At 33.6% G+C, this 13,786-nt stretch overlaps 1 protein-coding gene across 2 annotated transcripts; it reads left to right on the plus strand.

The window, feature by feature from the left end:
• The first annotated feature begins 657 nt into the window (after nucleotides 1-657).
• On the plus strand, nucleotides 658-9,467 carry tspan34 (tetraspanin 34). Of its 2 annotated transcripts, XM_046837416.1 has the most exons (8): nucleotides 658-792; nucleotides 3,435-3,516; nucleotides 4,645-4,860; nucleotides 5,786-5,860; nucleotides 6,436-6,543; nucleotides 6,635-6,763; nucleotides 8,046-8,138; nucleotides 8,793-9,467. In XM_046837416.1, the coding sequence occupies exons 2-8, from the start codon at nucleotides 3,460-3,462 to the stop codon at nucleotides 8,841-8,843; spliced, it is 729 nt and encodes a 242-aa protein (XP_046693372.1). In that variant the 5' UTR covers nucleotides 658-792; nucleotides 3,435-3,459; the 3' UTR covers nucleotides 8,844-9,467. The 2 variants fall into 2 exon arrangements, with proteins under 2 accessions (XP_046693372.1, XP_046693373.1); XM_046837417.1 differs by lacking the exons at nucleotides 8,046-8,138; nucleotides 8,793-9,467 and adding an exon at nucleotides 7,469-7,528.
• Nucleotides 9,468-13,786: the final 4,319 nt, after the last annotated feature.

Consider the following 13,786-nt stretch of genomic DNA (forward strand, 5'->3'; position numbering starts at 1 on the left):
GTCACTGTTCAAAAATTGTTGTCAAATTCCTGTCTTTAGTCTATAATTTATAATTTTTATATAAGTTTCTTAAGTTCAGACTACATATAGATTGTAGATTTTCTTTATATTTTCTTTCTTTAACACCATTTTAGGTTGATGGTATCCTGAGTTCACAGTTGTGCTTTATTTTCATTCATTCAGCATACAAACAAAAAATCTATGAAACTGCTTATTGCTGGATATTTTTTGCAAACAAAATACAGTTTCAGGTGTTTAATTGAAATGACTAATTACATTTTTCAAGGTCGGCCTTCATGCAAATGCTGCAATGGTTTCCCTGGAGGTGGTGAGGTGGGGGATCTGGGAGAAGGCGATTAATGTTTTATTTTCAGGCTTTAATAATTACAGACGGCTCCATTTGTAGATCACCTTTAATTCAAATAAAAAATATAGACACAAACATGTTTGTTAAAGATTATAATCCCACATACATCTGAAAATAAACCTCTATAAATACATGATTTGTTTGGAAAGCACTGTATCATTATTACTCTTAAAACACTTCTAAAGAGAACATAAAGAGTAACTAAAATGACTGTGATCTCACCACCTCCTGTTTTGTCACTAGTGTTACAAGTGTGAACTTTGACCACAAGTGTGTGCCTGAGGAGGAAATAGAGGGACACATGGCTTACGCCCCTCCCTCTGAAACCACTGGGATAAAACAGCCATTTTATCCGAGTTCATTACTGCACATGACTCTCCAGACATAACGCTAGAGACCTGGACCAGTGAAATCACCTGTCACAGGTAAGAACTTCAAAAACCTCCACTTTTCAAATACATATAAATTAAAGTGACACAATCAGCTTCAGGTTTTAAATGAGACAGAATCCAGTATGGACTGTTCATTGAACAAACAGAAATCCTAAAGCAAAGTTGTACTACAGGAAGTACTTTAATTCATTTAATCTTATCATCAATCACATTTTATATTAATTAAAAAATCTTTCCGGTACAAACTGTGACAAAGGTTTGTTGGACATTTAGAGAATTTGCCCTATTTTATGTACATTATCTTTTTATTATATAGTCAAATAATACCCCATTATATAAATAATTCCTTCCCATCATCATCCAATCTGGAATCTACAATGATAAATTTGGTACGCAAATTTTTATTCACAATAATATTAGTTTAATACTAATGTTTTTTTATTTATGTTTCCATTCAATCAAATATGTAAAGGTGTTATAACAAAAGTTATAATAGTAAAAGTTATTAAACTCTTTCTCCATCATTCACTTACAGTATACTTTTTTCAGTAGCTATTTATTTTCATTTTTTTCATTCTCTCTCTCTCTCTCTCTCTCTCTCTCTCTCTCTCTCTGACATCTGTGACTAAGCAAATTATTGTTATTTTATTAGTATAATAAGGAATAGGTTCCTGTGCTGTCTCTTTATACCCCATCTATAATTAGGCCTGACGGAAAGTCAGGAATTAATGATTTAAAACAAAAAAAGGGGAAATCCACTGCAAACCGCTTAAACAGGAAATAGAATAAAGAGCTGAAATTTAGTGTGGATTGCAGAAACAAACTAACCAAGGTCTGACCGAGATCAAGATTTAAGTAGACTATTACTATTCTACATCAGTGTAAATTTAGAGTATTTGGGAAACTACTGAAATCCTGAAAAAGCAATTGTGCTTTTCAGCTATAAAACTGTATGTTCCAAACAGACTTCACTGGTTTCACTGGTGGGAAAGTTAACAGCTGTTCAAGTGACCAATAGAAAAGTCACATCAGTATACCCACACAGTATAACCTTTTTGTATATAAATTAGATGAGCAAATATACACAGTATATATATTTCCTCAAACAATTTTTTTTATTATATTTCATTTTATTTAATTCAATGATATTATTTTATATCATATTATATAAAATTAAAAATGCTTTTTAATATTGTTTTATATGTGCAGTTTCCTCATGTTAGCAAATTGTCTCAAAGTCCAACTGGCTTTTATGGTTTTACGGAATCTTTAGGCGACAATTTCAGAGCAATATAAGTTTATAGCAATAAGAGAATAAACAAAGGCCATACAAACCAGGAAGAAAAATAGATACATAAACTTTGATTATATACATGTATTAGATCACCAGGTAAGTTTGCTATCAGAAAACCCGTAAGAAATGCATTCATCTCTTTTACTCCCATGGTTTAAAACACACCTTTGAACTGATCTTAGTTTAGTGTGACAGCTTTTAGTAGTACCTGCAATGATATCTGTGGTCTGGTCATGTGCTACTGAGCACATCTCAGTTATCAGCATTGGTGATAAGATAAGCACTCAGTCAGGCTCATTGTTCCAGCAGACATTTACTGACATTCACATTACAAAAAAAAGCATTTTATACAACACAAGCAACTGTTATCCCAATTGGTGGCTGACGCTTATCACTGATTCATTATTGGTTTAATAAAAGGGGTGAAGGTTAGAAATGTGCACCTGACACCAGTTACAAAGTCAAATCTTAGGTAGATATAACACAAATGTGAACCACATGCGCTTTACTCTGCAGAGGTCGCTTTACTAGTGTCAGTGAATTCACACCGTTTTAGTTTTACAAAATACTTGTCATTACCAGTGACATGAAATTTGACACATTTCAGACGAAAATGTAGTTGGTTTTTTGGTTGTTTTTAACAGCATTCTGTGTAAACTCTAAAGCTGTAAAAACAAACAGATGGATCAGCAATTTCTGAAATACTTAAATCAGCCCATCGGAAAACTTACTAAGACAACTAAAAGATACTTCTCTATTCTGATATTTGATTAAAATATTGACAGAAGTTCTTGACCTGTATCTTTATATCTTATGTCTACTGCCACATGATAGGCTGACTGAATAGTTTAATGATAATAATATTAATGATCGAGGTGTCCAGTAATCTACAGTCTTATAACAACCTATAAAAACACTTCATTTATAATCCAAGAGTATAATCTAAAAGGACAAAACTTAAGGAATTTGAGCCGTTGTTTTTTTCTTTTTTCCAGTCATGGGTAAACAAATAAAACTGACATTGTTAACAGAAAAAAATCTTTTAACTTTTACAACAGAGGTGCATCTACCGGCTTTTATATGAGGGGCAGGGTTAATATTTTACTCTTTAGATGTGGTTGGATAACAAAACTTCTCTTCGTATGCTGCCTCAACAACATAAAAAGGTGTGATAAGATGGAAGTGGAGCGCTAAAATTATAATGCACTTCAAAGTCAGGAAACAAGCATCAGACGTTCAACATGTTTAGCCTAAGTCTACTCACAGTTTGTTTAAACCTCCAGAGAGTACAAAATGACAAAGGAGACTTGATTAATTATATTTGGTGTGTATGTGCACTTTGTGTTGTCCATTTTGTAAAAGAGTTGATTTTATTTTCTAGAACCAACGAACAATAAAACGTCAAGATGTGCTGCTCGGGGTTCCTCAAAATAATGATGTTCATCTTCAACGGTGCCCTGTTCGTAAGTGCAATGTTTTTCATTACTTTTCATTTTACAGAGCAATCTCAGAATGGTTTCATCTGCCTAGCTCCACGAGAAAGCCATAGATAACAGAATAAAACAGTATGTGTTCTTATCACAAACAGAAAATTTAAGCACATGGTTTCATACAAGCTACACTTGTGATACTAAAGCACTTATTGGTTTAGCTGGTGGATATGAAAAGATACAAATTCCCTCGAACACTTTTCTTACCTGAGGCAGATTTTGCAGTCTCGTACATCACCTCTAATCATTATACTAGTTATACTAGCTCTGTTTCAACTGTTTTTATGCTGATAAATAAGAAAGGAAAAAAACAGGCTTGTATGACTTTAGTTTCAAACATAATTTTATAAAAAAATTCTCGTTTCATGATTTGTATAGTAATTATTATTGATTAACAAATTAGGGATTTAGCTTCTTTTGACCTTTTAATCTTTTGATAAGCATTTTGAAGTAGTAATAGAGATTAACATGATTATCTTATTTAACACATTGTTTGTGATTACACATCATAGGGTAGAGGAAGAAATCTGTAAAGTGCGAAAAACAGCAATAACTGACTTTGGATCATAATCAGTTTTTTGCCTGTTTTCTATGAATTAAAGACACGTAAAAATAAGCAAATAACACCTCTTGTCTCAGCTGTGATTAATGATGCTTAATCTCTGATTCATAATTGCAATCAGCACTAAAAACATGTCCGTAGATATGTTGGGAAAATTTTAGGACTTTGCTACTGATATGAAATCAGTAAGAACACACAGGTCACACACCATTAGGTTACTTTATATTTGTGGAATGGTATCCCTGTGTCATGTTCTACTTAATTCTACTATTAGACTACAAAAATGCATTAAATGCAAACTGGCCTGGTGATTTCATTGTACATTATTTACTTTTATGGTTTAATGTTTAATCTTTGTTGCCACCTTAGTGATTCATCCGGAAAAATGCTGCCAGTAAAAAGCCTTGTTTAGATTGTTGTCTGAACATTTTGTGGTACATTAAGCAAATGTGTTGAAGCAGTAGAGGATATTAAGATATCGTAGTCTCTAGTCATAAAGGGTGCTTATAAATTTTTTTTCTTCTCTTTGTTTTTCCTAGTTAGCAGGTGCCGCAATCCTAGGTGTAGGGATCTGGGCAACAGTAGACAGCAGCTCCATGCTTGGTGTGTTATCTCATATTGATAATGCGCCTCCTGAATTGGCTCAGCTGGCGAACGTAGGCTACCTGCTGATTGCTGTGGGAGCCATACTTGCTATCATGGGCTTCCTGGGCTGCTGTGGAGCCATAACTGAGAACAAGTGCATGCTTCTGACAGTAAGTGACATCTTATACCAATTAATGCAAGGAATTCCAATGCTTTATGGTGGTTATATAAGTAATAGAGATTATGCTACATGAGACACACGTATCCAATGTTTTTCATTATTGCCCTAAATTGGTATTGTATCAGAGCTCACAAAAACTTTTTTATTTTATTATATATAGTATAAACATGTTCAACCTTCCACAACTCCTCAGTCTTAAGACTAATAAAATGCCCTGATGAGTGTATTGTGATTCATTCACAAGGGCAAGTGGGGCAAATGGTGCTAATAATAGTCCATTGGGGCTCCTGCTTGGTGGTGTCACAAAGGATTGCCAGATTGGGCTACTTCCACAGTGTACAAAACTAGCTCTATTGTAAGAAATAATTCTATTAATAAGATTAATAAGAAGGGTCAATTATTCATTATTGTATATTTTGAAAATCAAATTATCATTTTATCTGTCACATACATAACCATACACGGACATGCAGTGAAATGCTTATTATGACTGTTCCAAACATAAGATCAATAAAAATTCAACAAACATTCCTAATTTCAAGAATAAAAATGTAATGAAGGAATTAATATTATCAAATAGAATAAAGTCTTTTGTGACCTTTGGAAATCTTAACAGATTAAAAAACTGTTGAATAACTGTTAGCTGATTAGGCATAATGCTATAATATTCTGCCACTGACAAAACACATCTTCAAATAATCTTACCTTTATTTGTTGTTTGCATTAGCAGGTTCTCTCTAACATATTTACTTTTATCTCATTTAAGCATCTGAGAGGTTTGCATTAGGTGAAAGTTAGTAACCTTGCTCAGGGCCCCAGCAGTCGCATCTTGGTGGTGCTGGGAATTGAGTTCACAACCTTTCGATAATGATCTTTGCTCTAAATCACAAGCTGCTTCTTTTTTGTTATTTCAGTTCTTCATAATTGTGCTTCTCATCTTCATTGCTGAGGTGGCTGGGGCCATTGTAGTTCTGGTGTTCAAGCCTCTGGTACGTTCAGTGATTTATTACTTACTTTTAACTAGTATATATAACCTGAAAAATTTTTAAAACATAAAAAAAATCGAGCCATACCCATTGTGCAAGCTTATTACGCAGCTTTAAAAACCTGAGTTGAACATTATATTCACATGAAATGCTTGTTCTTGTTCTTGTTCTTGTTGTCTTGTTACATCACTCTGTACTTCCAAAATACATCAGTAAATGCAGTAAACAGGAACCGAAAACGAGAAATTACTGTTAAAAAGGATAAAGCTTCATGCAAATTAGTGACATTAGTTACAAAACTCTGAACTGTTGGAATGGTCAGCTTTAAAATCAAACAGTTGTGGGTGATAATGATAATAACTGCACTCCTGGCCATCCTCACAAATCAACATGACCTGAATTTTGCATCTTTATAGTGTTATAAGTTTCTGTAATGATTCTGGTTAAACTACTGTAGGTTCTCAGGCAGATTTCATGAGATGAATCTAGTTTTTCTCACTGCACAGTTGAGAGCATTTTCTGCTAATGGTAATTTATATTAGCATTAACATTATTTTTAATATCTGTCTGTGTCACAGGCGGAGGAGGCTTTGAGCGGTCTGAATAAGAATTTTGTTGAGGCCATCAAGAAGGAATACGGAGAGAATAACGACTTCACAAGTGTCCTGAATAACACTATGATCCAGGTATATATAAATATATATAAGAAGCACTAATTTGTCAGATAAACTTTTGGTTTATATATAAAATTAAGGCTAATATTATGTGTTGCTTTAGCTGGATTGCTGTGGTTACAACAACTACACCGACTTCGAAGGATCTCCTTTTCAAACATCTTTCAATCTTTTCCCGGAGACGTGCTGCGATGAAATTACACCGTGTAATCTGAAAGAAGCAGAAAAACAGGTACAGGACTTAAAAAACAATAATTAAAATTTCCAATTAAAAATCCATTCACATATTCATGAAAGACTGATACATGTGGCACTATATTTGTGGCTACTGTAGTACTGTATAAAATACATTTTATTATTATTATTATTAATAATAATAATAATAATAATAATGATTATAATAATAATAATATTTATTTTATTTAGTGCATTTGAAATATACATCTCAAAGATGTACAGTCATAGAAGAAGAAATAAAACAAACAAATAAATAAAAATATATAAATAATAATAATTATGATAATAATCAAATAAAATACAATAAAATAAATCTATGCCAAAAAAATGTGAGTTAAAGACAAAAGTATTGGGACAACTGACAGTATTTCCAGCCATAAATGTTTTTTTCCCGGAACTCAGTTGTATATATACAGTACAGACCAAAAGTTTGGACACACCTTCTCATTCAAAGAGTTTTCTTTATTTTCATGACTATGAAAATTGTAGAGTCACACTGAAGGCATCAAAACTATGAATTAACACATGTGGAATTATATATGGAATTATATACATAACAAAAAAGTGTGAAACAACTGAAAAATGTCATATTCTAGGTTCTTCAAAGTAGCCACCTTTTGCTTTGATTACTGCTTTGCACACTCTTGGCATTCTCTTGATGAGCTTCAAGAGGTAGTCACCTGAAATGATCTTCCAACAGTCTTGAAGGAGTTCCCCGAGAGATGCTTGGCACTTGTTGGCCCTTTTGCCTTCACTCTGCGGTCCAGCTCACCCCTAAACCATCTCGATTGGGTTCAGGTCCGGTAACTGTGGAGGCCAGGTCATCTGGTGCAGCACCCCATCACTCTCCTACTTGGTCAAATAGCCCTTGATGCCTTCAGTGTGACTCTACAATTTTCATAGTCATGAAAATTGTAAACAACCACACTGTAAAATCTACTGGAAGTACCCAGAAGAGTGGAGGTCAGTATATCAGCAAATGGGACTAAATGTGGAATGGGATGTTCAAAAAGCACCGGTCAGGTATCCACAATTTTTTGTCCATATCATGTAACTAACAACGGCATTAACTTGCCACGAAAGTGGGATTACCCGCAGCTAAGTGCGCTTTTTACAACTTCAAAACACTCCGTTTTGTGTTATCTGGGAATGTTTTTCTGAGTAAGTCATATAAAATTAAACCGCCACACACACACACACACACACACACACACACTCCAAAAAATATGGTTTACATACCAAGCTTACCCACTGTCATTGTTGTTGTTTTTTTGCAGAAGGTCAGGGGTTGTTTCAATGCGCTGGTCAAACTGATAGAAGATAATGCGGTTTTGCTAGGAGGCGTGGCCCTCGGCATCGCTGCTCTAGAGGTATCCATCTTACAACTTAAGATTACCCCTCACAGAGAAATGATACCATGTTGCATTCTTATTAAGAGCCCAGCCTCCCGGAAACACTTGATTTATTAACCACTAACTGTTTTAAACAAAAACTTTACAAATCCCACAAGTTCCACCTAGAAGTGCATCACTAGCGGCTGGCGATTGTTAAAATAGGGGAAGCACAAATGCATGTTATCGAAGATTATATCTGCATGTTTTTTGTTTTTTATATGTTGGTCTGGCCACCTGTTTAATTCTCAGAGCATTAATAACTGAAACTATCATTTATTTACAGTGTTAACCAGTAACAACAGGTTTTAGTAATCATGTTAAAATGTTACGCAATATTGCAAATATATACTGGATATTTGGATTTAAAATGATATTAGAATTTATATTATAAAATATTTTAATAATCAGATATTAAATACTGAATTTCATGGAGATGTTTTGAAAAAAGACACAAACTAAACAAACATTTTTATTGTGGAGACTCGTTTAAAGTGTAGATTGGAAGAGTGAACTGCAATTATAAATCTTTTGAAGATATCTCACGAAAAATATAAAAATGTCACTTTTTAATTCACTTTGCAAAATTCCACTATGATTCTCAAGTTTTTGTTTTGGTGTTTTCTTCCCCAGATTGCTGCGATGGTCGTGTCCATGGTCCTGTACAATAGCATTGGGAAATAATTACAAACGCCAACTGATGTACTGATGTATGCACTTCTTCTTTGTACTATACACTTTACTGCAGGCTGATTTCTGTCTACAGCTCTTTATACATTGATTTCAATTCTCATTAACCATCTAGTAGGTAACTTCTACTACTAGTAGTAGAAATTGCCATTGCAATTGGTTAATCTCAGGGATTAAAGGGGTTCATTAGTACAAAATGTAACTAAACTGGTTAATTATAATCTGTGCTAATATGCTAATAACATGAATAACGATGATTTGGCAGTAAAGAGAAACAATTATTATGGACTTTTTTATTTAATGTCTGTTGCTGTCTATTAGCTTTTATTTATTATTTGTAACAATGCGTTGGATAACGTAATAATTTAGAACATGGTCGTCAGTATCACATTTCCTTAAGCTCTTATTGTTAGTCTCCAGTCTAGTCTAGATTCGAATATTTGTTTGAATGGACTAGAAACACACATTAGTACCATAATACAAAATATATATTTTCAATTGTTATAAATTTTTTCACTGTAAAGCAAAATGTCCTCTATTATGTATGTATAGTTTTATGTTGTAATACATTTTTTTGTTCATTTGTATACATCTAAATGAAGGATTTCCTAAAATTAATATTGTTGTCAGTGTTTGATTCAATTCAATTCATTTTTATTTTTATAGCGCTTTTAACAATGAATATTGTCTCAAAGCAGCTTTACACAGATAATATGGTGATAAAAGTGAATTTGTTCTTTATAAGTGTAAGTTTGTCCCTGATGAGCGAGCCGGTGGCGACTGTGGTGAGGAAAAACTCCACGAGATGGCATAAGGAAGAAACCTTGAGAGGAACCAAACTCAAGAGGGAACCTCATCCTCATCTGGGTTGCACCGAATGTCCATTAATTACAGATAAACGATGTTGCGGGGTACAGTGATGATGATCAGAAGCAAACTGTAGTCCTGAGTCAGTCTAGTCGTTCTTACTCCGGGATTTTATGGAACCCCAGGGCGTTGATGAGAAACCAGATGATTGATGCCTATTCTATTTAAAAATCCATCTTATAAATTTTAAATAACTCTTACGTTTATAGAATTAACGTTAATGTATAGTATGTAATTCTATAATGTAATTCATGCTGTATGTAATTACATAATGTAATGTTAATGTAATTCAAACCTAAATTGAGTTGAACTAGTCAAATCAAACATAATTGTCAAACATTTTTTTAAATGGCAAAGAAAAACTCCCAAAACGTGAAGAATTGCAGCACAACAGAAAACCAAGCTTGTGTAGGTTTCATCTGAACTTACACTATAAGGACAAAAGTATTGGGACAACTGTCTCCAACCAGATTTGGATCTTTCCCAAACAATTACCACAAAGCTGGAGGCAACAGTTGTACAGGATGTTACTGGATGCAGTAGCATTAAATCTTCCCTTCACTTGAACTAAGAGACAGGCATGACAATGCCCCTGTGCAGAAAACAAGCTCCATGGAGATATGGTTTACATGGGTTGGAACAGAAGATCTTGAGAGGCCTGCTATAGGGTTCTGTTCTCAACCCTAGTGAATACCTTTGGGAGAAATTTGAATGCTGACTGCACCCCAGGCCTCCTCACCTCACCTACATCACTACCTGACTTTCTAACATCCTTGTCAGGATGAGCACAATCCTCCACAAGCACACTCCAAAATCTAGTTGACCTTCTACCCAGAAGAGTGGAGGTTATTGTAACAGCAAATGGGGACTAAATAATGAATAGGATGTTTATAAAGTATATACGATTCTTATGGTCAGATGTCCACAAACATTTATGCTTTTAGTTAGTGTGACAAAACCACTTGTTTGTTATATAATTCGGACAGGGTTAAAGAACCATGTATCGATCAAGGAATCGATCAAGGCTAATAAACTGAAGTCAAACTGATTTCAAGGGTGAAAATCAGTTACTTGCTTGTGTGTGCTATCATTCTATCATCACCTTACTTCTCATCTCATACTTAATAATGGACATGCAATATCGGAAATAACAGATTATTCCATTGATTTTTTTTTTCTAGAGAGTAAATAAAACCATGAAATATAAATATAAAAATAAAATACCAATAATTTTAACTCTATTTAAAGATTCTAAATATAAATAATTTTTATCATCTGAATATATATATATATATATATATATATATATATATATTTTATATTTTTACTTTTTTTTGCAGACTAAGGTTTCCAGTTTTGTGTACAGGTTTGGATGCAAAGTTTCTGTTAGTTCTCACCTTCTGAAAACACAGGTCTCTTGCCCTCCAAAATAAATCTTGTGCATGTAACAGGCTTTAAACTAAGAAAATAAAACAGCGCCACCTAACTAGACTAGTTAGTAGTGCCAAAGATATATTATGGATTAAGTTGAACAATGCTGAAAAGAATGGTGAGTTAGATATTAAACTCTTTTTTAATAAATTCTCTTTTGTTTTGTGTACATATTAGACATGTGTTGATCAAATCAGACTAATAATTGAGATCAAGTCTAATTATGTTTTTTATGTAATATCTACTGGAGATATGTTAAATGATGTTCTTTACCACAATAGACACACTTGTATATAAAGATATGTTTAGCTTTCAAATAAGTATAAAGTTCATTTAAATCATAGCATCAGGTTACATTGCTACTTGGGTCTTTTTGCAAACAGAATGCGGTGTGTGTGTGTGTGTGTGTGTGTGTGAGTGTGTGGTTTAATTAATTTTTTTGAGAAACACTGAAAGATCTGATTTGAAGAAACTAAATTCTTAGTATGGAGATACTGCAAATCACACAAAGTTTTGAAATGCTTTTACAAAAAATGTCTGTGTCTTTAATGTCCAGAACACTTTTTTTCCTGTGTATATCACTTGAGGAATTCCAGCATATCTGAACATGTGTGAAAAGTCTTAGAGTCCCTATTTTCATTTAACATTTTGCTTTAAATATTGATTTTTATGAATTCTCTTTACTGAGTTGCTCCAGAAACATTTTAGATTTTAAAATGTCCATTTTCTTATGAAGCTGCACACATTGTACCTGAAACTACTTAAAAAAAAGAATGTTGATGAAGAATGTTGATGAAAAGCAGAAACATTTAATTGGATTATATCACTTTTTTTTTTTACTTCACAGCAGTTACTTGCCTTTGTTTGTGAATACAGCAGAGCAGTGTATTTGAACATATAATAAATAATTATTGAACGCGTTTTTCCTTTTGTCCATTTTCTAGATCGTTCGGTATATGTACATGCTGTTGAAGAAGAAATACGACTTGCACGATTTTGACCAGCAGAGGGCAGAAACGGGACTTTTAGATCAGAGGTCACCAACTTATCTGACACTGAGAGCTACTTCTTGAGTACTAATGTGAAGGGCTACCAGTTTGATACACAATTCTGAAATAACAAATTTGCTCAATTTACCTTTAATGATATGTTATTATTAATAAATAATGATATTTACCTATGTCAAACTCAATTGCACAGGGGGCCAAAACTCAAAGCACACATTAGGTTGTGGGCCCAACAGGATAAACATTTATTAATCACACTAAAACAATGTTTTTTTTTTAACATAAATATAAATAAAAACCAGACAAGAATATTATTCCAGAATAAATAAACTTTAAATAACTAGCTCTCCATAATAATAATAATAAATATCTCCTGTCAAAATTATACAAGTTAGAAATATGAACATGCTGCAAAAAAAACCCTGAACCAATAATTAAAAATTGTGCTTTTAAGTAACTGTTAAAATAACAACAAATCAGAACAATCAGATTTATTTGCTCTTATGCCATTTTATAAAAAAATTATCTCAAACTTTAAATAACTTAAAAGATTTTGCTCTCCATTAAAATATCTCCAGTCAAACACCAGACGTCTCACAGCTTCATCATGCAGCTCTTCAGAAGCTCTCCCTCAGTAAATAACCGGCTGATGTGACTCTGATTTCTCCTCTGTATTCACACCAGCTTCACTTTGTGATTTTGCTCTGGTGAAAAACATTTGCTGAAATGTCAGATTCTTCTTTAACTCTTCTACTTTCTGTATCCAGGTTTTTCAGCTTCTCCTGATGTTTTGTCTCGTAGTTCCGTCTTAGATTCAATTCCTTAATAACAGCCACATTCGCGCCACAAAAAAGACACACGGGTTAGCATGTGTTACACCAGAATCTGTGACCATCTTATGTTGTGACCATAGAGGGCGCTGTTTAAAATGCTGCTTAAAATAGATCGTCTAGAGAAGTTCACATACGATGGTCACAGATTCTGGTGTAACACCGGCAGTGTCAGTAAACATATATTTAGAATCAACTTTTCTCTTCACCACTGTGAGGCGCTGTTTCACAATAACTGTACAATAGGGTTAAATACATCAACAGAATCTCGACTTGATTGACGCTGTAATGTTCCCAGGTAGTCTAGTGTTCGGTAAGGCAGCTGAAGCGCTGCATTATGGGATCTGTAGTTTGTGTCATCAGCGCTTTATATAGTCGGGACATTAATAACAATATTAATAGATCTTTATAAAATCATCTCGCGGGCCGGATATAATTGTACGTCGGGCAGGATTTACCCCGCGGGCCTGAGTTTGACACCCCTGATTTAGAGCATTAAAGAAATGAAAAATAAAAGCACACACACACACACACACACACACACACACACACACACACACACACACACACACACACACTTTTCTATCACATTGTGTTCCAAGTAGAAAGTGAAAGTAGAAAAAAGAAACCGAGTGTGATGTTTATTTATGATAGATAGAAGTGTCAGAGTGACTTGCTTTCATTTTGGGAGTAAAAGTAATACATATAAACAAGTTAAAACATAATAGTGAGAACAGGTGTGAACAAATTAAATAAAACTGGATAAAATCAAGCATTCCTAAAAACAAGCTTTTTTTAAATT

This window comes from Silurus meridionalis, chromosome 24, assembly GCF_014805685.1.
Source record: "Silurus meridionalis isolate SWU-2019-XX chromosome 24, ASM1480568v1, whole genome shotgun sequence".
Lineage (NCBI taxonomy): Eukaryota > Metazoa > Chordata > Actinopteri > Siluriformes > Siluridae > Silurus > Silurus meridionalis.

What these genes read in the sequence shown, in the direction of transcription:
- tspan34 (XM_046837416.1), top strand. Translation starts at nt 3,460, where the DNA reads ATGTGCTGCTCGGGGTTCCTCAAAATAATGATGTTCATCTTCAACGGT. An exon ending in TCTTCAACGGTGCCCTGTTC is followed by an intron (nt 3,517 to 4,644) that starts GTAAGTGCAATG and finishes TGTTTTTCCTAG; the next exon opens with TTAGCAGGTGCCGCAATCCT. An exon ending in TTCTGGTGTTCAAGCCTCTG is followed by an intron (nt 5,861 to 6,435) that starts GTACGTTCAGTG and finishes TCTGTGTCACAG; the next exon opens with GCGGAGGAGGCTTTGAGCGG.